The sequence below is a fragment of the Columba livia genome, chromosome 1 (genome assembly GCF_036013475.1).
Source record: "Columba livia isolate bColLiv1 breed racing homer chromosome 1, bColLiv1.pat.W.v2, whole genome shotgun sequence".
Classification (NCBI taxonomy): domain Eukaryota; kingdom Metazoa; phylum Chordata; class Aves; order Columbiformes; family Columbidae; genus Columba; species Columba livia.
Genome location: NC_088602.1, coordinates 119,374,419 through 119,396,028, shown reverse-complemented (window position 1 = coordinate 119,396,028; position 21,610 = coordinate 119,374,419). Strand labels below are relative to the sequence as shown.

The following is a 21,610-nucleotide window of genomic DNA, read 5'->3' as shown; positions in this document are numbered from 1 at the left end:
AGAATAACTAACGAACCACGAGCAGGCAAATTGTTTAGTTCTCCATAAACAGGTGTTTTAGCATACAATATCGACTATAAGGACTCAAAAAGATGGATTCCCTCCCAAAAAGTCAGAGGGATAGGAGAGGGTTTTGTACCTCATTGAAGCACTTATTTACTGTTGGATCAGGCACAGGAGGTGGATAACTCCTAGAATAACAAATACCATGGAAGAAAAACAACTTGTACTCTAATGAAGGGAATAACAATATTATCTGCTGCCTAAAGAGAGGAGTTTCCAGTGAAAAACAAAGTCAGACTGGACTATTTGAACCCCGATGGTCACAGGGAGACAGTGAGGGGGCACCATAGCTGATGTGATTTCAGAAGTAACCTGCACATTTCAGAAAACTATACTTATAACAGCATGGACTTGCTCTTTTTTTTAAGGTTTCTGTTGCATTTCTTATCATACTTTACCACTGTAGCTTAAAATACACCAAAGGCTTCCCACACTTGTGGCAAACATCTTATTTTTATAAATATTTTCTAAACCACATTGACTAAGATTTTGTATTATTACATTTTGTCCCCTTGCATAAGATACAGCTCTTTTACCACCACACAGCACACAGTTCAATTGGGCACCACATCTGTCAAAAGTAGATCCTTTCTTTTTCCATACGCCGCATGCACTGAAATGTCAGCAAGAAGAAATCCAGCCCAATAGTTAGCTCCAAGACATGGTTGAGGAAAGCAGCAAATATATTCTTCTAATCTTAGTTAACAAAGCTGGCAATACGAGGTGGGCATGACCATCAGTGAGTTGAATCACTCTAAAGAGGCTGTAGACACTCTATCCTTTCTTTTTTTTGAATGGACCTACTCATGGCTTGTAAGGCGCTACCAAACCTTTCATCTGAGCTGCAATGAAACACGAATGCTAGACCACAACACTAGCAGAGATATGGATGCGCTAACTCTTGACACATGACACGTATTCTCACTTATTCTCACTAGCACTACTGACATTGATGAATTATCTAGGAAAATAATGCACTGACCTCTTTTAACTACAGAAAATCTCTCTGATTTAATAGGATCCAGGGTTTTTTTTAATTTTTAAACCACAGTCACAACAAGCCTAACAGTATAATGGTACATATGACCTTCATTTTGTGCCTTTTGGCATTTAGCGAAAGCATATTTACCTCAATGCAAAAGCGGGAATGCTCCAAATTGACTCCTGCCTTGATGCCTTAGAAGTTTAATCAAATAAAGGGCCTTCCTATTTTCACTCCAGATGCCCCTAAAACTGGATACACCTATTTTAATTATATCTTATAATGAACCATGAAATTCTATACATTCAGACACAGTACCACTCAAACTAGTTTTAGAGAATCTGGTGGAAATCAGACTCTGTGAAATGAAAAATGAGGTAATTTACTTGCCTTTTAAAAGCTTGCTAGAAAGGTGAATATTCTCAGCTGATTTCAGGCCATATTAGTCGTGGTAAAATATGAATCTTCATGGCCAGACATGTCAGCAAAGAGCTTTTATTTAAACTCCATCACCTACCAGTGAAAAATTGTTCCTAGCGGAATTTTCTGGTAATTAATTTTTTTCAGTTTTTACATGACTAATATGTAAAGAGACACTGAAGAAGCAGTACACTATTCTTTGGAGCAGACATTCTGATTTTCAAATCCACTTTTCAGCAGAAATCATCATCTGCTACTAAAATCCTGGGCTTTGGAGATAATTCAAGAATCTTTTCATTAAAATATGTTTCTCTTCATTTTAAAAAAATAAAAGTATGGTGTAAAAGTTTCACCAAACACTTCCCCAAACCTATCTATCTCACTCACCTAAACATAGACTTTTTTTTCTCTTCAGCTTCCTTTACAGATTATTAGAAAAATAAATACAAAAATACTTGAGTAGTCTAAACAAAAAAAAAGTCTATAAATAAATAATATCTTTCTTACTGAAATATTCAGTTACACAACAACTATGATAGCTCTGTAACTTGAAAGTGGAATTAATTCAGAAAACTTACACAGCCTTGTCATGTGCAAATGTCAGCTATGGAGAAAGCAGCATTAAACTAGCACCTAAAGAAAGACAAGATTTTAAATCTTTCACAAATGTTAAGCCAAGGCAAGAATGAACTTCTTCATAGATATTGTTTGAATCTCCATTTTTTAAGAGATCATTTTTTTATTCAGGACTTCTCTAGGAAGAAAAAAAAAAAAAAAGACAATTTGTGTGATTTCTTGTGTATAAGTTAAAATTCAAATCCATAGAGTGAGCTAACTGTGGGTTAGCTACAGGAACCATCCCATCCTGATGCACATCTGCTTTGGCCTGTGTGCTTCAACATTCATCCATTTGTCAAAACTCATTGAATGTAACAGTTCAACACAATGTCAGTAGAGAAGATGGCCAAGAAACATACAGGTGAAGATTATGAAGCTAGGTGTTGATAGCAGTACAAGAAGCCTTGCTCTAGAACGTGAGCAAATGAGTCTCTAAATGAGCTGTGCTCTAGCCACGTGCCAGCTCCAACCTGAAACGGGACCTGGATGCACAATGACCTCTCTCATTCTTCCTTCTCTATCTTCACCTCTTCTTCTGCTACTCCCCTCCCCACCTCCCATCCCCCATCCCCACAGTGTCTATAGGAAGGAAACATAAATAGGAGTGCTAAATTAGAAATGCAGCACATTTTGATCTATTTCTCAAATTGGAAGACTTAGGGACAAGGAGCCGAGTGTGAAGGACCATGTTACTGCACATCTGCACCACGCAACATTAAGTCACTTCAAGTATTCTCACGTTTTTCTCCAGAATTCAAAAAATGATAATTTTGTTCCTTTTTCTAGTTATACAGCTGCCCTATCATCTCAAAATATGAATCAGACAAGTACGAAGTTTTTGTTGAACCCAATTTAACACTTCTGTTTTCTATAAGAAGTCCCAAACCAAAGTTCATGGCAGGAATACATCTTTTTCTCTTTGCACAGATCCTGGTGATGGGTTCTGGTAACAGGAGTATCACAGAGTAGTGGAGAAAAAAGTAGTTGTTAACTGTGGTGAAAGTTAAAGAAAGCCTATATACGCTTAAAAGTTGGTGATGCCAGCCAGATGTTAGCTAAGCAGACGAATATATTGTTATTTTATTTAAAATGTGTGATCATTTATTCAAAACACTTCAGCAAAATATGTGTTACAAGAAGCAAAAAGGCATTGCTGTTATGTCCTTGCCTTTTCCACTCTAGGGAAAAATCACTAGCATTTTTATGCTGCACTGCCTGAAAGCTGTTTTATGTTTCCAGAATGCATCAGCATAGCTCTCGGTTTCTTGAATATCACATTTCCCTCCCTGTTCTCTAGCTTCCACTTGCCATCTCTACTGAACACGAAAATGACGATTGGAATAGACAAGAAAGGGGTTCATCTTGCAAGATTCTACCTGTATACAGGTGACAGGCTACCTCTATGCTCAATATAGCTACAAGTATGTGCACAGAGAAAAATCCATTCCATGTATTTTAAATACAAAGCTTGGAATGTAATTCTTTCCAGGTGTACTTAGGCATCTTTTTAATGTAGATTAACACTGTAGAATACTATAGATGAACATAATTATTGAAAGATGACTCCTATCCCAAGAGGTTGTATCAGCCTGATGACATAACTGGTGCAGATGCACTGGAGGGGGAATTTTGTGTCTTTTCTTCCATGAAGGGAGACACAATTCAATATCTCTTCAAAAGTCTTTGCATGAAATAGTTTGTATAGAATAGAGCTGTACAAATCCAACAGGATAAAAATTTTCTGACATTGCCAAAAATATCTAGAAAATATTACTGTTAAAATTACTTTAATTCCAAGTGCTGTTGGGAAGTTATTAGGTATTGATTCAGTTGGTAGCCTGTATTTAAAAAAGATGACCAAGTATGTGTTATAGTCAATGTTACAAAAATATAGAGATATATTACATTTACTACTCTCCACATTGTTCATTGATTGGTTTTTAAATGTTAAATTACTTTGTACTGTTTGTGACTTATGGCATCCATTGCATGCCATTTCTAGCAGAATACTCTATAAACATGTTCACTCCTATAATCCACACATCTAGTAGAAGCACTAATGTGATCACAAATTCTCTAGTACCAAACCTAATTCTTCCATCCTTACCGAATGCAACTATTATGTTTTTTCAGAATAAACCAGGATCAGTAACCTGCATTTCAGCTAATAATAAAAACTAAATTCCCAGCTGGTTTTAGTGTGATCAAAAACAGTCCTTCTCTCTATGCTCTATTTTATTGTGAGTATTTACTTTCCTTTATTACTTTAGTGATATGTAATGTCAGATATTCTGAAGTCCTAGGAGATTATAATCAGACCTCATAAATGGACTGCAACACTTCAGAATTTAAAACAAGAACATTTTGGAGCATGAAAGCATCTGGCTCTTATCTTGATATGGTTTGTTTTTATTATTCAGCTTGCTTTACTTTTTTTCTCTAAAAAATTAATTTATGTATCTGATAGTCATTCCACAGTCATGTATCTTCATGATATGAGGTTACAATAATTCTACCCACTTGGGGTACTAGCATTCATGCTTGGCCACTGCTGATCCCTACTCAAAATTTATGCCAATAAAAGTCTAATTAGATTCTTCATGTACTTAATGTATACATATATGCATTGAGTGTACAATTCATAATTGCTTTTAAATCATTCTTTGAACCCTCAGCGTGAAAGTCTTGAAACTAAGAATTTTATTATAAACTCTTCAATTAATAATGTTTTGAACAAGTATCATACAAACTGAACATTGTACATTTTTGTTAATTCATATCATAAGCTAAATAAATGTGTTGCATATATCACATTTTACTATTACTTGTTTCCCTGCTTGAAAATGTCACTTAATGAAGCCATGGTTTAATTTCAGCTGCAAACTAAGCACCACCCAGACACTTGCTAACTCCCTCCCATCCACACCCCTGGTGCGTTGAGGGAGAGAGTTGGAAGGGCAAAAGATAGAAAACTCATGGGCTGAGATAAAGACAGTTTAATGAGTAAAGCAAATCCCATGCTTGCAAGCAAAGCAAAACAAGGGATTCATTCACCACTTCCCATGGGCAGGCAGGTGTTCAGCCATCTTCAGGAAAGCTGAGCTCCAGCATGCGTAAAGGTTACTTGGGAAGACAAATGCCATCACCCCAAACAAGCCCTTTTTTCTTCCTCCTCTGCTCTATATACTGAGCATGACGTCATATGGTATGAAATATCCCCTTTGGCCACATGGGGTCAGATCTCCTGGCTGTGCCCCCTCCCAGCTTCCTGTGCACCTGCACCTCACTTGGCAACAACCAAAACATCGTAGTTATCAATGTTGTTCTGATAATAAGTCCAAAACACAGTGCTATATCAGCTACTATGAAGAAAATTAACTCCATCCCAGCTGAAACCAGGAAACCAATAATTAATTGGATATAGGCTATTTTGTTGTCAGTTCTGTTGCTTGAAAACTACTTTGAACATTTTTAGATTGTTTTTGGTTTTTCTGTGGTCTTTTTTTTTTCAATTATTCAAATAATTTAAATAAGATCAACACAGAAGATCAAATAGATCAAACTCTTCTACTTACATGTAAGGCTGAATCAAAATTTCCATTTCAACTCAAACAGATATTTACAAAGAGTTTCTTTCTTCTATTGGCACCAATTTGAATACTAATACTGGATATCATTGCATACCACAACAGCTGTGCAAAGTTTTGCTGGAAATACTGGATTGTAATCTTACATTGGTTGAAATGGTAGAAGGTAGTGCCACCATCCTGCAGGACTTGGACGACCTGGAGGAATGGGAAGACTTATAAAGAATTATTGAATTATAAAATTCAACAAAGACAAATGTCATTCCCTATCCAGGGTGTCAAAAAAGCTCCTGAAACATTACCATCTGGAGACAGAGTGTCCTGGGAGCAGCTCTGCGAGAAAGGCCATAAGAGCAGTGATCAGCACATAAGTCTGCAGGAACCCCATCAGCAAAGGCAGCCAACAGCCTCCTTTAGCTGTATAAAGAGTGGAATGGGCCTTAGATCTACGAAAGGGATTGTTCCCTTCTGCATAGCACTCGTCAAACTATATCTAAATACCACGTTCAGTTTTTGGTCCTCCAACACATGAAAGACATGGACAAACTGGACAGAGTTGATAGGGGGTCCCCAAAACAGTGGGGTTTGGAGCATTTGCCCCATGAGGAGAGGCTGAGAGCTGGGCTGAGTCAGCCTAGAGAAGAGACAGCTACAGGGGCACTAAGAGTGCCCCTGGCACCTAAGAGGGGTGACTGAGAAGCTGGGCCCATGCTCCTCAATGCAGCACATGGCAGGAAAGCAAGAGAAAAACAGCGCAAGTTTAAACAAAGGAGGAGAAACATTTTCCCCCTGGAGACAGCCAAACAGTGGAGCAGGTTGTCCCAAAAGGCTGTGTTGTTTCTATGTAGCCCATAACTGACCCTGCTTTGAGCCAAAGGTTGAACAAGAGACTTCCTAAGGTCCCTTCCAGCCTGAATTTTTCTATGATACTGTGGTTAGATACTACTCCCATGAGCTTACCCCATAATATTAAAGTGATGCATGTGTGTCTGGAGGATCAGTGCTTCCTATGAAGCCCAGTGAAATACTAGATCGTTGCAACTGCATTTTAAATGTTCTTTTTCAAAAATTTAGAAGAAGAAACACACAGATTTCATAGACTTTAAAAGACAAAATAATTTTTAAAAAAAAAATTAATATCTGAATCACATAACTTTATTTTAAGCTGAGTAAAATGATAACTGTTTAAACCCCACTTACCTTTACTGGAAATCAATTTGCTAATCCAAAAGATTTCATGGCAAAAAGAGAAGAAAAAAAAAGTAATACTTTTCTGTCCACAAGGAAAAAAATACAAATATTTTGGCACTCATTATAAGAGATAGGAGCATGTTAAGCTCCATGGAAAACTTCACATGATACAGACAAATCCTATTCCAAGTTGGTAAAGGAAATATTCTCACATTTAAAGGATAAAAATACTATTTCTCCCCTTTTCCTTAAAATAAATGAGCTAAAAACCACATTCATTTCAATTCGAACTTACAGTATTTCTTGACCTTAAATAAAATTTAAACCTTTCAAAAAACCCATCCATAGCACTATAACGGTTCTTTAAATGTTTTGTACCACACTACTGCAGCAATACTTACTTTCATGGGGTTTCACACAAGCTATGCAACTAGTTAAAATAAGCAGCATTCACTTTATTCAACTGCCACTGATGTCAATGTAGCATTTGCTCGTTTGAGAGCAGTTGTTAGATCAACACTGACAATTCAAAATCTTGCAATGATTGTTCTTGGATAGATGAAAGAAAACTAAAATTCTTTTTTAACAAACCCAGCCTAGAATCTAATACTGAAAGATTAATGCATGCTGAGCTACCTTCCTATTTTGTTGATTGATCAGTTAAATATTAAGTTTTTCTATAGCTTTCCCCTTCATAGCATAATAGTGAATAGGATGTTAAAATCTAAATTACATTCATTCAACTCAGTTCCCTAGATCTGATAATAGAGATTTTCATATGTAACTGGGTTTGAAATGTGTGATAAAAATGAACTATTAAAAAAGGTCTAATATTTTCCTTACTCATGTAAAGAAAAGAAGATAAAGATGAAAACAAGCTGATGTAGTAAACCTAAAAGATCCACATTTTTAAAGTTAGAAATTCTATGAAGCAAAAGTTGTGAAAATTTAAAACTTGCTTAAATTGGAATGGTACATTAGTACATGTTTGTTGAGAGGTCTTTGCTCAAGTGTTGCATTTGCACTTATTTGAACAGAAGAAATCTGTTATCATGTCAAAAATCAACATCTCACCCATGACCAATTACTCCTCCTTACTGATCACAAGAGTAGTAGGAAATGAGATTGAGCTATCACAATCATTAAACCTTTACTCTGCAGTTCCCTGAGTCTTTATTAGATAATTTGAACACCCCAAAACTCCGTCTTCTGGAGAAGCATAGTTGATCTGAAAGCCTACAGGTGAATTGTATTCAGGTGTTTGGATGTCACATTCCTCAGCTGAAGTCTCCATCACCAAAATTCACACCCAAAACAGCAGGCTGATTTTCTTCTGATCAGAATTGGCCTTAAAACAGCAACAATGTTTGGCAGAGCAGTGTTAATAGCAAGAAATAGAGGAAAATGACACTGAATTAGCAGGAATGAACAGGACTACAGCAGTCTAACACATAATTAAGGAGAGACATTTATATGGCTTCACAGAGCCCAATGTTTTTTTGAAAAAAAAAGTTATTTTCAATAAGTTGTGTGAATAGGATACACAGTGGGCAGCAAAGAACGTCACATTTGTCCTCCCACATACATGAATGACAGTTCTCACAGGAAGCACTGTTTCACAGTCTTTATGGGTTAGTGCTCTCAAGCAGGCATAAATGGGTTATTCTGCTGTAAATATTTGTCCTGTGACTATCTCTCAAGACAAATCCCATGATGAAAATAAATTCTTTCCTAAGCTATTATCAGAAACCCATACTTTTTGACACTTCCAAATTATTGTTACTCACAGAGAAGACAGAATATTTATTCAGCTCTTCAGATGGCATATAAAGGGAGAGAAATGACATAAAACCACAAAACCTGAAAGTATGCACAATAGTTTCAGGATCATGCCCAGCTGACATTACCACTGTAATTTAAATTAGGTCCTTAGGCTCATATCCTGTTCTTCTGGGCAGACTGATTTCCTCATGTATCAAATAATCTCATATTCTTATCCCATTACATAGAGTTATCCAACCCATTCTTCTCTTACCTATATATCCCGCACCATGATATATTCACAGTCAGCCAAAATTTGCTTGAAATAAAATTAGACTATTTCCCATAATACTCACTTTATTTTTGTGTCAAATAGGTCCAACATTTATCTGTGATTCTTTTTTTTTTATCACATCATGCGTCACAGACACATAGGGGTGATTGGCATTGAATTACAATAGGATGAAGGAACATTACTTATTTTATGTTTGAAATACTATCTATCTTTATAAGGTTATAAATGCCTCTCTTAAAGAGAAAATAAAAATCAAGCTGGAAAATTTATTAGCAAGTGGAAAGAAATAATTCAAGCCCCTACAGCAATGAAAACTTCTTATGCTCTGAAACTGGAAACAAATTTTTCATTGGTAACAAAAAGATTTCTGTGAGCCATTTTCATATTTCATAGGGTGGATTGACCTAGTGGAATGCTATACTGGAACAAACAAACTCAGAGATAAATTAGTAAAAATTTAAAAACTAACATGAAACGAAGCATCTAGATCAGAAGAGACATCTGCAATGCTATTTCTCTTATCTTTTTTCTCAGGAAAAATAAAGCTCCCTTGATTATTCTGCAGTCATAATCGAGATGAAATCACTATGTTAACCTCTGGAAATCATTCAAGCAACAAGACTATACTGTTTTTATCTGACCATTCACCAAGAGAAACAGTACTGTCCTATGTTTGGGAATTTCCTTTATGTTAAGCTCTTATTTATGATTTAATATTTCTCTCATAAGTAGACTAAAAATCATATTATCTTTCATATATTATCTTTCCCTGCCTTCTGCTTATTCATATATGCTGTCCCTGAGCAATTACCTTCATATTATTAACACATTAACACATATTAATACATATTATTGACTCTTAAATGGTCAAGACTAAAAAGAAACCTGCTCTTTTCTCCAGAGTCCTAATGCTCATTTGTTTGCTCTAATGTTTACCCTTGGCCATGTACAGCAATTATGCCACTGCTCTCTATCTCCTTTTCCAAAACCCACTGACTCACAATTATTTCAGTTTTTACCACTTAAATATTTTTCTTTGTGTTCATCCTCTAATTCACTTACTAGATCACATAGTACACCAATTCAATTTTTTCTCTGTCCATTGATGATTTGTTAATTAGAAACACAATGTAGGCAAAGTATAAGAACTTGTTGGAGAGAACAGACACACTCACACTCAGCTAAGTAACATGAAAGCTGAAAGAGACTTGGATTTAACAGTGAATCACAAATTAAACAGAAATTTGAAATGGCCTAAATTAACAATGAAAAAGCAAATAGCTCCATATTTTGCATTTAATCTTATATTTGTAAAATGGGAAAAAAGTAAGAGGGCTGTGCCTGGAATATTGTATTCAGATCTGCCTTGTGCATTATTAGAAGAGTAATAAAAAATTAGTGTACATACAAGATTTTTTCAGGAGGAAAGATTAAAACACATAAATACAGTTTGATGACGAAGTTTTCACGGTGGAAAAGGAGTGTAATTTGGTTGGACTGACTCCAAAAATGCAAGAGCATCTTTAACCAAATTGATACATCTGAGCTTAATCTTCCTCGGTCTTTCAATTTTATTTTTGTGTTAACATTGCTTCTTCTCCTTCGAATTTATGGTAGTCCAAATGAATCACACAGTGGCAGTTCTTCATTGTTTGCCTTCAGATTTCTTGGGCTGGTTAAAAGCTAGATCCCAGAATGGCTGAGCTTGGAAGGTACCACTGGGGATCACAAGCACCTTGGGGAACACCACTACTGCCTGGCTTCCAGCTGGATTTTGTGTTGCAAATCACAGTGCTGAGAACCTCTTCCTTCTCCATGTCCCTTGTCAGCAGGTCGTTTCCCCATTTAGTGACAGGCACACATTTCCCCTAATCTTCCTTTTGCTGCTGATTCACCAGTAGAAACTCTCTTTTGTTGCCCTACCACCACGTATTACAGATTCAAAGGTAAAAATACTTCCATAATGATAAAGTTTCTTAGAGTATTTTTATATTCTAAGGGACGTGGGATTCTTTTCATTTTGTAGGAACATAATGAAGCATCAAGACCAGCCTCACAAGGGCCAGAAACAGCAAGTTGAATTCATAGGCAACAGAGGGACCTTTTCTCACAGGCAATCTTGCCCTTCGCCTTGTGAGGACTGTTCAGACAGAACTGGTTTCTATATGTGTTGACAGGTAATGTGGGCAAAAGGAACAAGACCTGAATGCGTTCTGGGTAAGATATTCAGTGACACTGGCCAGCACACTCACAGCTGGGCATGTATGGCTGGGGCCTGGTATCTCCTCAACCAGCAGCCCATGTTGCACCAAAGGCACCTTTTCAAAAGTCAGGCAGTAGAGGGTCATCATCTCCCCAGACATGGTAGCCATGATTTTTTCCCTGGTAAATCACAGGGGTTTGCAGGATGAGAAAGTAACAATCTGTGTCTGTAATTGTAGAAGCACTGCAGGGGACCCTGAATAGGAATGTGAAACCTAATGAGTGATCTTGGGCAAGGAGGAAGAAAGGTAGAAAAATCACTTCTTGCTTTAAGACAACCCTCATAAATAAAAGCAAGCAAGATCCAAATCCTCAAGGGATACATATAACACTCCTTAATGCTTCAGAAAATATTGAATTGGGGCACATTCAACTGAAACAAATCGTTTTCTAAGACAAATTACAAAGGAGTTTATGATCTGCCTGCTCGGTGATTGAGAGCAAGCCAATAAAAGTTGGCTTTTACATTCTTTCTGATAATTAATATCCATTGCTATCTTCCTGTCATCACTCTGGATTCAGTTGTCACATCTTTGCTCACAATGGCTACAGTCTTCCCCAGTAATCATTTCTACTGAAAGCATAAGCATAGAAGATGATTTCAGAACAATCTGTATATTGTCTTTAGTGTTCCCAAAGAATACATTCCAGTGAATGCTGCTAAAGAGGCTGGTCAAGCTTTACATCTTTTTTTCTGCTTAGATACTCAGTCAGTGTCATGGAAGCTTTGAGAATATTTCATTACAAAACCTACACAGAAGACACTGTTAATGCTAAATACAAGTTAAATCCTGAAATTACAAGATGAACCCTTGCAAAAAATGAACAGAAGAATCCACAAGCCCATTATTGCTGTATTACTATTGTTTTGTACAAGGGTTTGACATCCAAGAGGTCTGTTAGTTATCATTGTATACTGTGTAAGACTGTAGTTCAGTCTCAAAGGTCCTGACAACTAAGATTTTGATTTGGTAGGCATTCTGCCTTTCTAAAACATATCATCAGAAAACCATGGGTGAAGAAATATACTGTGTTGTGAGCAGGACATGCTCATAGCAATAATTTTAGCAAGAACGGTTCAGAGTATCTTTTTTTTAACATTATAATTGGCTCTGGCCTAGACATCCCCGTATGTTTAATCTTATCAATTATGCAGGTTTGAAGGCTTTGAAGTAAACAACACAAAGGAAAGCTGAGAAATTGCAAAATATTGGTTTGAATTTGACAGTATCCTCTTCCCTAATTATGCAGAAAAATAAAAAGGAATTATGTTTCAGTTAAATCAACTATACTTTAACTTCATGTCTAGTCTACTATTCACCCGTTTCCCTTCACACTTTTCAACCACAGTCTCAAAAACTGAAGGTGTTTGGAAAAATATTTAACTGTTGTATGCATTAAGTACATTAAGTACACCTTGTCATTTAAATTTCTGCTGAAGAATGATCTGCAGAGGAACTTCCATTACTAAAAAACAATGATTAATTATTTATTAAACAATTATTAAATAACAACTTGAGCTGTTACTAGCTGCTCATTGCACTTTCACTCACACCTGCTAAACAGTTGGTCAAAATAAATAATTGCTTTTAGATAAATAATTTTACTCATGGGATTGTGGAATAACCTAAACTGGGACATCCCACTTAGATGGAATATTCGTGAAAATGTGCAGATGAGAATACATGTTTAAACTGTATTTAATAATAAAGCAACAATTTACTATCTCTACAGAGCTGAAGACAAGTTTGAGGGTGATAAAGCAGGAATTTCTGAGGCTTTCTTTCTCCTGGGATTCCACTGTCTTCCACCACCTTTATGCATTCTATCCACAGAATGCAAAAACAAAGTGATCTGCCCTCCACCCACATTTCAGTTGCCAAAAAAAAATTTGGGAACACAGGTCTATTTTATAGACCCTTTCACACGATTTTCTACTTGGAGAATCCATTGTTTGCCTGTGCCCAAAGAAATAGAAGTGTCAGATTTAAGGCAAGAAGCTTAAAATTGTACCTGAAAAACTCCATGAAAGAGAAGCCATATCCATGTTGTTCAGCAATTCCTGCACAAACAACGTTCGCAGATGCTCCAATCAATGTTCCATTACCTGCAGTTCAGAAAATAAATACCAATTTACAGTTGTGCTCTGCTTGTCACCCATCCTCTGTTTATTCTGCACTAAATTCCCAAGATGTATTAGAAAAGAAAAATCCATTTCTGTTGCAGAGGCTTGAAAACATACAGACCATGTCTCCACATTCTATAAAAACTTCATGCTTTGAAATATAAGCCTGGTATCATTCTCTGATTCTACGTAAGGCAGAAAAATAAGGAAGGAATTTAACACCAATCTAGCAGTTGTCAAAACGACACCAGAGACTTGCATTCAAGACCAACTTGCTGGTTTTTGGTTTTACAGACACAAGGGTGGCACCATCACCATCTGAAAACAAAGGATGAAATAGTTTGAGGATGCTAAGAAAAACTGATGCTTTTTTTTCCTTACACAAACCTAACACTGAGAAACTAGTGACCTTTTTATAGAGAGGGTAACTAATTGCTAAGACTTTTTTTTTCTTTTTAGCAGAAATTTAAACCACAAGGAGTGGCACAATGGAGGGGAATTGATCTGTTTCACATCTCTCTGGTAAGGCAAAGGGATCACCACAGATACAAAGATTTCTTACTAAACTACAATGGTTCTTTATTACATAAAAGAGTATAACTGCATTCACTGAACTTCACCAAATTATATTATACAGGTCCCCTTAAGAGAGGGGGACAACAAAGAAAAATAACCTGTTGTGTTTAAAGTGTGCATCTATCCTTTTGAAAGAACTACATGCTTCTCTTTGCTCCTTAGCCTTTTCCAGTAACAAATTTATACCTGTGTTTTCTCTAAACTTAACAATCTGGCAGAGAAGTCAGGTGTTCAGAGCTCAAAAAGACCAACCTATTTTCTATAGCTTTCCCATGAGTAATGCCTCAGACTGAAATGCTGTATACTTGGCTTCCACAAAGCAGATGTCTTCAGCAAATGTTTCTGATCTAAGGCACGACTCAGGAAGTGACAGTGACTCCTACATTCTGTTCCTTAACTTAAATTTTGGACAAAAGCAGTAGCAACCTAAGAGAATTTTTTTTTTATATACTATGGCAAATCATCTCTTTTGTCATATACCATGATATTGACAATTATTGTAAGCACAAGCCTTCCTTGGCTCCCATTGGCACATACTTATCCTTCTCATTGTGTCCCTGTTAAACATTACTGCTCAGTGGATATTCTTCTGGTCTGACTTTCAGAGAAACAGTTCAGAAGACAATTAATACTCCTTTTTTTTTTTTACTTAGTAAATGCTTGAAGTCAGCCAGAGATCAGTTTACCAAATAATAGGTTAGAATAAAGGTAGGATTATTCCCCTGAGTATTCACACATGGCACCCATATGGCCTTCTGCACCTGAAAGTGCACGCAAAAAGAGTAAACTTCTAAAAATAATCTTTAAAATAATAGAACACGATTAAAGTCAAATAAAATTAAGTGATAGGGTTCAGAAGTAAGGAAAAATTAGAGATAAGATGTGATGTGGAAGGAACATTGGAGGAAAAAAATCTTCCTCTTCCAGTAAGAAAAAGAGTAGGAGAAAGAGCTTGATTGAAAATATTTTCAAAGCCGTACCAGTGCCAGTGAGCTGTCATACTGACCAGACAAAAACCTGTATCTCACTATCCACTGACATTGGTATAGCTTTGAATTCAAACTAGGAAAGAGCGACAACTTGGAGAAACAGCTAACACTCAAAAACATGTTCAGGAGTTATTTCTCTTTTAAACTTGATTTAATGAAAGCCAAAGCTTTCCAAGAAAAAGCCCTTGTGTGACCAAATATTTTTCAAAATTGAGTCCAAAGAGAAAGCATGATTTTTATTTACTCCAGGATGGACAGTTATTATTGACAAAAAGTAGGCAGCAAACTGAGATTTTTGTCCTGGAGTTGAGATCTGAACATGGATATCTGTTGACTCAGATGAGTGGCCTAAACAACACCTATTAAGAGTCGGAGACTGGTTTTGTTTTCTCATCAGCAGCCTCAGACAGCTTTTGAGCTGCTCCTACTATGGAATGAGAAAGAAGCTGATATCTTGCAGACAATGTGAGATGAGAAAAGCATGCCTCCCCACTCCCTGCATGTCTAAAGATATTAAATTGAACTTGGAACATCACCGTTCCTGGTAGGTTCTGGCAGGTAAAAACCAAGACACAAAGTATGTGGCTTAATGTAAAAACAGAATAAATGAGCACAGCTGATGTTATTACAGAAGTCAGGCAGGAACACTTAAGGAATTTTCAATTCTAAAACTAATCAGTAGTCTACAGCCTCCAAACATTTCATAAGAGGTTTCTGCTCTACATGTAGCACAATCAAATATCACCATCAGAATAATATTACTGTAGACAATGAATATAACTCTGGCTTGAAATTAAAGAAACAGGACTGAAACTGCACTTGTCCCATGGCTGTGACTAGATACAGTCGAGATCTCCAAACAGCACATGCTCTATACTGTACACAGGCTATAGTAATGCCTTCACATATTGAAGTATTACAGAAAGAGTTTCTACTTCAGCAGTGAATTGATTTCCCCAAGTAGATTTTACTTGAGGAGAAATTGTCACCTTAAATGTTATCTGAAAGGAGCAGCATTTCTTTTTCATTTGTTCAGAGCATGTGTGCAGTTTAATGAGTTATTGGCTCAGCGGACTTCAAAGAACTACATGGAAATTAACAGCAGAGGCAAACTTTTGTTTCTCCTCCCAGGAACATCTGTCTACACGGCAGACATTTAACTCAGGAGTGAAGCAGCAACACTATGACCTCTGAATCACAGAAAACCCAAGACTAGGTTAATGTACACGGAAACCTACACACCTTAAATCAAACCCAATTGATGCAAACAAAGGATAAGCATTTTCTAGAGCTTCACCTGGTCTTGACTTCATTTTTACATCATCTTCAATATTAAGAATAATAGAGCTTAAAAAGCATAGCTTGTTTTTGTGCTCAAAATGTTGTAACACATGGGCGAACTGTATCAAAGAACTATGTTGTAACAACCAATCTGTTTTGATTACTCGTATTCAAACTTTTTTTGACGACTCCTACTGAAACTCATCCTAAGTCAGATGGTTATTAAAACAACTGGATTCATTACAATGAATTAAATATTTTATTTCTAATATCAGTGTTATGTGATATGTTTGAGGTAAGCCATACATTTTATCCTACGTATCTATTCTGCCTTTTATTCTTGGTAGACTACATGCATTCCTGTCAATAGTAATAATTCATAAACATGAAATCAAGAAAGATTTTTTTCTTAAAGAAAAAAGAATCTTAATTTCAAGTGTGATCACAGAAAGATACAGACATGCCACCTAAAGAGCTGGTGCTGATAAGGCTACAGAGAAGAAAATGATGGAGGAATCCTCATGGATCATACCCATTTTTCCATGGACCTGCCCTAGCTTTGAACAATCATTGCAGAAGCTCAGCAGAAGGTCTCCTACTGTTTCTGTCCAGAAAGGTGACATAAAAATATCTTTCTGATATTTCTCAAGGCACACTACTTTGAATATATTTAGGGAATGTAAAATCAACTGCACATATAAGGAACTGGTCAACAGTCTTTGTTAAGTATAAACCTATCAAGAAAGGCTCAAAACCCACACATTAAACCATGCCTTTGCATCCTCAGCTATCTTAGAGGTACAAGCAGGAAGATGTTGACAAGGTTTGGTAAGTCTGATCTGATAACTGCCGTGTCTACCAGCCATGACTCTTCCAGCCTTCTGCTTCAATTTGCAGCTACTTCTTCTCAAACCTGTTTTCAGTTATCACCCTCTGCTACATCGTTCCTTCAGAGACTGCCAAGTTCAAACCCAGAAACCACACATCACAGGTAATGCACCTCCTTTGGGCTCAGACAGTCTCTCCCTCAGTAAACAGAGTTTGCTCAGGTGACTATAATGTGAAATGCTCTGAAAATAAATTCTGGGAGAATTGATTAAGCTTACTAACGGCAGGGGCTGGGAAATTGGGGTAGAACCATAGTAATCATAGCATTTCCTCTCACTTTAAGCCTAATTTTCAGTTCTTGATTTTTACTTGTCAGCAGCACATCTATCATATCTAAATACTGTTAGTTCTCGGGACTCTCTTTGGTATTGCCCAATTTTGTTTGCTCAAAAGCAAGCCCGACCCCTGGGTTTGCTGCACTAGTTTGTTTGCCTAGAGAATCACCTCAAAGTGCCTGGTAGAATTAGTGTTTACTACTCAAAGCACTGAGAAATCAAAGAGAAAGGATTATCACTAATAAAGCTATTTGTCCTAGCGTGAGCAGCCTTCATAAACAGTAACTTTCTCAAACATAAAGGTGATAGTGCCTTGTGCAACAGCAAGCAAGCTTAAAAGTGGATTGTCTACAGAAAAGTGTTGCTTTGTTGTGAGCATTTCAGACCACTTCTCTTCCATGTGGTCTGACAGTGGATAACGCTACACCTGTGCTTAACTGAGAGACTTTCTGAGTCTTCTCTTCCCTGTATCTCTGGCTATCTAACGCAGATGCAAAAAGACTACCCTGTTTCCATGTCAACAGAAGCCATGAAAACAGCTTTTCCTTGGCTTTGGACAAACATCTGTTCAAGGACCAGATTTACACAGGCACAGATATTTGCTTTGTCCCAGGCAAGGGTTCTCACTCTGAAACCAGGAGTTTGCTCTGGAGCCATAGGGTGAGAATCCTCAGCCCTGCTTTGTTGCTGTAATCAAACATTACAGTGTCAAAGCAAAACTTACCGAAGGAAGACAGCTCCTTCCTTCCTTTCTGTCCGTTTTCGAAAGAAAACTGTGCAGTCTCACACATGCTTTACATCATTAAATAAAGGTAGACTGATGTGTGCAGCTTCTTTCCATAGCATATTCCATTTCTCTATTTAAAGCACCAACTGAGCAAATGTAACATTTGGTTACAGAAGTGAACAATGGACAGGGATGGTTTTGGCTAGCGTTACAGGAGACAGCCTTCATAGTTCTCAGAAATTTTCTCTTTCACACAAAACTAATCCAGATTTGCCTCATTAAACAAAGCCATTTATACTCATCTGTTAAATGTCTACAAGTCTTAAATATCTTCTAATTATTTTTATGTGTAAAAATTAACAAGCCCTGGATAATCAAACTTTGCAGTCCATAAAGAGCTACAGAATCAAGGTCAATTAAACCATTAACAGTTCCTAAAATAACAGGGAACCACAAGTCATAGGCAGCAAGGGGAAGAAGGTATGCATGAACTCATTCAGCATTGTTATATGTTATAGATTGCATACAAAATCAACTTTTCTTTTTTTTAATGGGAATTTTCTGCACAAAAACATACATACAAAGTTTATTGGAAAAAGAAAAAAATGTGAATCAAAGTTCTGAGTTAACTTATAAAAAAATTCATGTAACAGTATTCAGTCCAACACTTCTAATCAGGTGAACTTCGCCATTTTTTATTACCACTACTACACCACTAGTAAGACAGTTACTGTAAGTATTGCACTAGTCAGTGCTCATTACTTTCTTTTGCTATAAGAGGAAAAGGTGAAATTTAAATTTGTCACTTTTCTACCAGAAGTGTGAAATAAATAAGGCAGGCTGCTGAACTTCTTGCACTTGCTGCTTTAATGACATAAAAAATTCCATAAGCTTCTTTCAAATCCAGACATCTGTAAGAGACAAAATCTGAGGAGAGTAACTAAAGTCACCTCTCTCCTCAAAGGCAACTTGCACAGTACAAGGGTAAAATAAACGGGTATAACAAGGGATAGTGTAAGCACTGTACTCTGACATGCATTCCCTCATGGCCTGAAACATATATTCAAGTAGGTTCCATTTAAAGCCTTTAATGCTGCACACAAGCCCCAGTTTGCACATTTTTTTATTTCTGATTTTAGATTCAGTGGCTAAAACTGTGCCAGCTCAGTTTCACAGCTTCTCCACACATGGCAGTATTAGGGATCAAATATTGCAAAATAGTATAGACAGCTGGCATAAAAGTACATTATTCATCTTTATCATAACTTACTTTGAAGCTGAGCAGAACAAGATGATGTTAATTACATATATATATATATGTCCCTCCATTAAGATATTTTAGAATTTCAAGCTGCTTTAATTTTAGATTGTGACTTAAATCAAATTGACTTTTGATTGGAGCCTACCTGTTATGTTTTGCTATGGTTCAGGTGCCTTGTTTACACAGTTTAACAACTCCTACTAGTGTCCATTTTTGGTTTAAGTCTGCTAACCACAACTGTGCTATTTATTAATATTTATAGATAATATATTTAGGGCGTGATTATAACTTTCTTTAGCATCATACAGAGCTTCTAATTCATCAATATAAATCAATATGGATATTGCAGGCTGAGATTATTTTCTCTTCTCTGCTGCACCACTCAAGATACAGAAGAGGGGATATTGTCTGGAAAGTGTCTACAGAGGAAGGAAAGTAGATAGTCTGTTATTATCTTCTGCACTTCAGCGTTTTGAAGCTTACTATAGCTCCACTGTCTTGTTCCGTCTGATAGTCTGAGTGCTACCTTCTAACAGAATATACCTCTTCCTCTGACAACTATGCAGAGTCTGTATTCCTGTATTGCAGCAACTCACCAATACAACATAATGAGTTTGAATGTTCTATATTATTCTGAAAACAGAAGTGGCCAAGGCTTCTGGAAAGAACCTTCTGTAATTTATGATAGACAAATGCACAAAGCAAGTAAATATAATTAAACAAAACTGCACATATGCTTTGTAGGAGTCTTCGATGTCATCTCTGATCATTATGCTATTTTTCTAAATCAATATAAAATAGAACAGAATTCTACATGTTACAGAAAGCTCTCTTCCTTTCCATTTTAAAATCTAAGATTTATCATTGAAACAATAAATCCTCATCAGTATAGGTGAAACAGCATCCTTTACCCCATATACTTCATATTTCATCCTTAATAACATATATACAACTATATATGCATGTCTGCCAAGGTAGCTCTTTCCAGACTTAGAAAAATGTCCTTGCTCAGAAAAATTGACAAGGTTCAATACGTTTGGTTTTTTTTTCCTTATTAACTCAGTGTCTTAAGGGCAAACAAGCCTCTGATATTGCCTGGACACAGACAAAGGTACATCTATCAATGGTACACACTCAGTTTTAGCTGTTTTTACATCCCACATTCACAACTTTCTTCTGTAGATCCTCCATGACACAGAGGATTATCTTTGGTAGTCTTAAAGATTAGAGAATCTACTTTAGCTGCGAGGGCTCTGGTAATGAGGCTGGCTCTTACACCAAGCGTTTTACAGAACTGCTGGGCTTCAGGGACTTCATGCTGAAAAAGTATGAATATAGCCCAGAGTTTGAATGTTGTGAAAGAGCTAAGGAAAACAGCAGGTGGATTTTTATAAAATGTTACACTTGCTGGCTGTTCCAGAAAACTGCAAGAGGACAGTTTTGGTACTCAAATATCAATAGAGAGAAAAGAATCCTTGTGCTTATATCTGATGATGTTGTTCTTCATGCTGCAACAAAACCCCAAAATTTTCATTTAACACCTGAATAAGTTCTTCATTAAGAACAAGCGACTAGAACTGCCATTGAATGGTTGGATAGCAATCACTATTTAAGTCTGTGTTACTTATTCCATTGTTGCAAACATCATAGACACAATGCAAAGTATATTCAAAACGTAAATCAGATATTTAGTGTAAGACACACAAAATACCTGCTTTATTTTGCTTCTCGATCTGTACAATATAGAGGCACTGCTAAAGACTGCACTGAGTTCTTTAGAAAAAAACTGAGAGACATTTCCTAAATTTCCTTGTTTTGCCTACTGTTCAAAGTCAGGGGCAGCAACATCCTTTTCTTTCGAAAGGTCTCAAGTCAATCCCATTCCCCAAAATACCACCCTTTGATTTGGATTATGAGTTGTTTATCCATAGATAAAATATTTATCTAAATCAGGGCTATCTAGCTGACAAGTCATAAAACTGAGCCCCAGGATTTCTCGTCACTGAAAGACTACAATGGCCTTCAGAAACAATAGGAACTTTCAGTATCAGTGACCTGCTTAAATTCAGGCTCATGTAAAGACATTCTCTTCACTAAAACTTCTTCCTATAGATTCAATTACATATTGTATGCAACAATTAAGTTCAAAACCAAATCTGAATAGTGGTCCTCTTTAATAAGTGCTATATTTTTACTACATACATTCAGTTGTTAATATACTTTTTGAATCTTTCAAATTGAAAATTGTTATACAAATTTGATCTATTGTAACTGTAAAAGAACTTTGAAGGATGTACAGTTGTGCTTTT

At 36.5% G+C, this 21,610-nt stretch overlaps 1 protein-coding gene across 2 annotated transcripts in view; it reads right to left on the bottom strand.

Moving 5' to 3' along the window:
• The window catches only part of OCA2 (OCA2 melanosomal transmembrane protein), a 218,659-nt gene that overhangs the window by 26,364 nt on the left and 170,685 nt on the right, over positions 1 to 21,610 (bottom strand). For both annotated transcript variants that reach the window (XM_065075251.1, XM_021287659.2), the window contains exon 23: positions 13,193 to 13,286. In XM_065075251.1, coding sequence (XP_064931323.1) covers positions 13,193 to 13,286 — 94 coding nt within the window. The remainder of the gene's footprint in view (positions 1 to 13,192; positions 13,287 to 21,610) is intronic.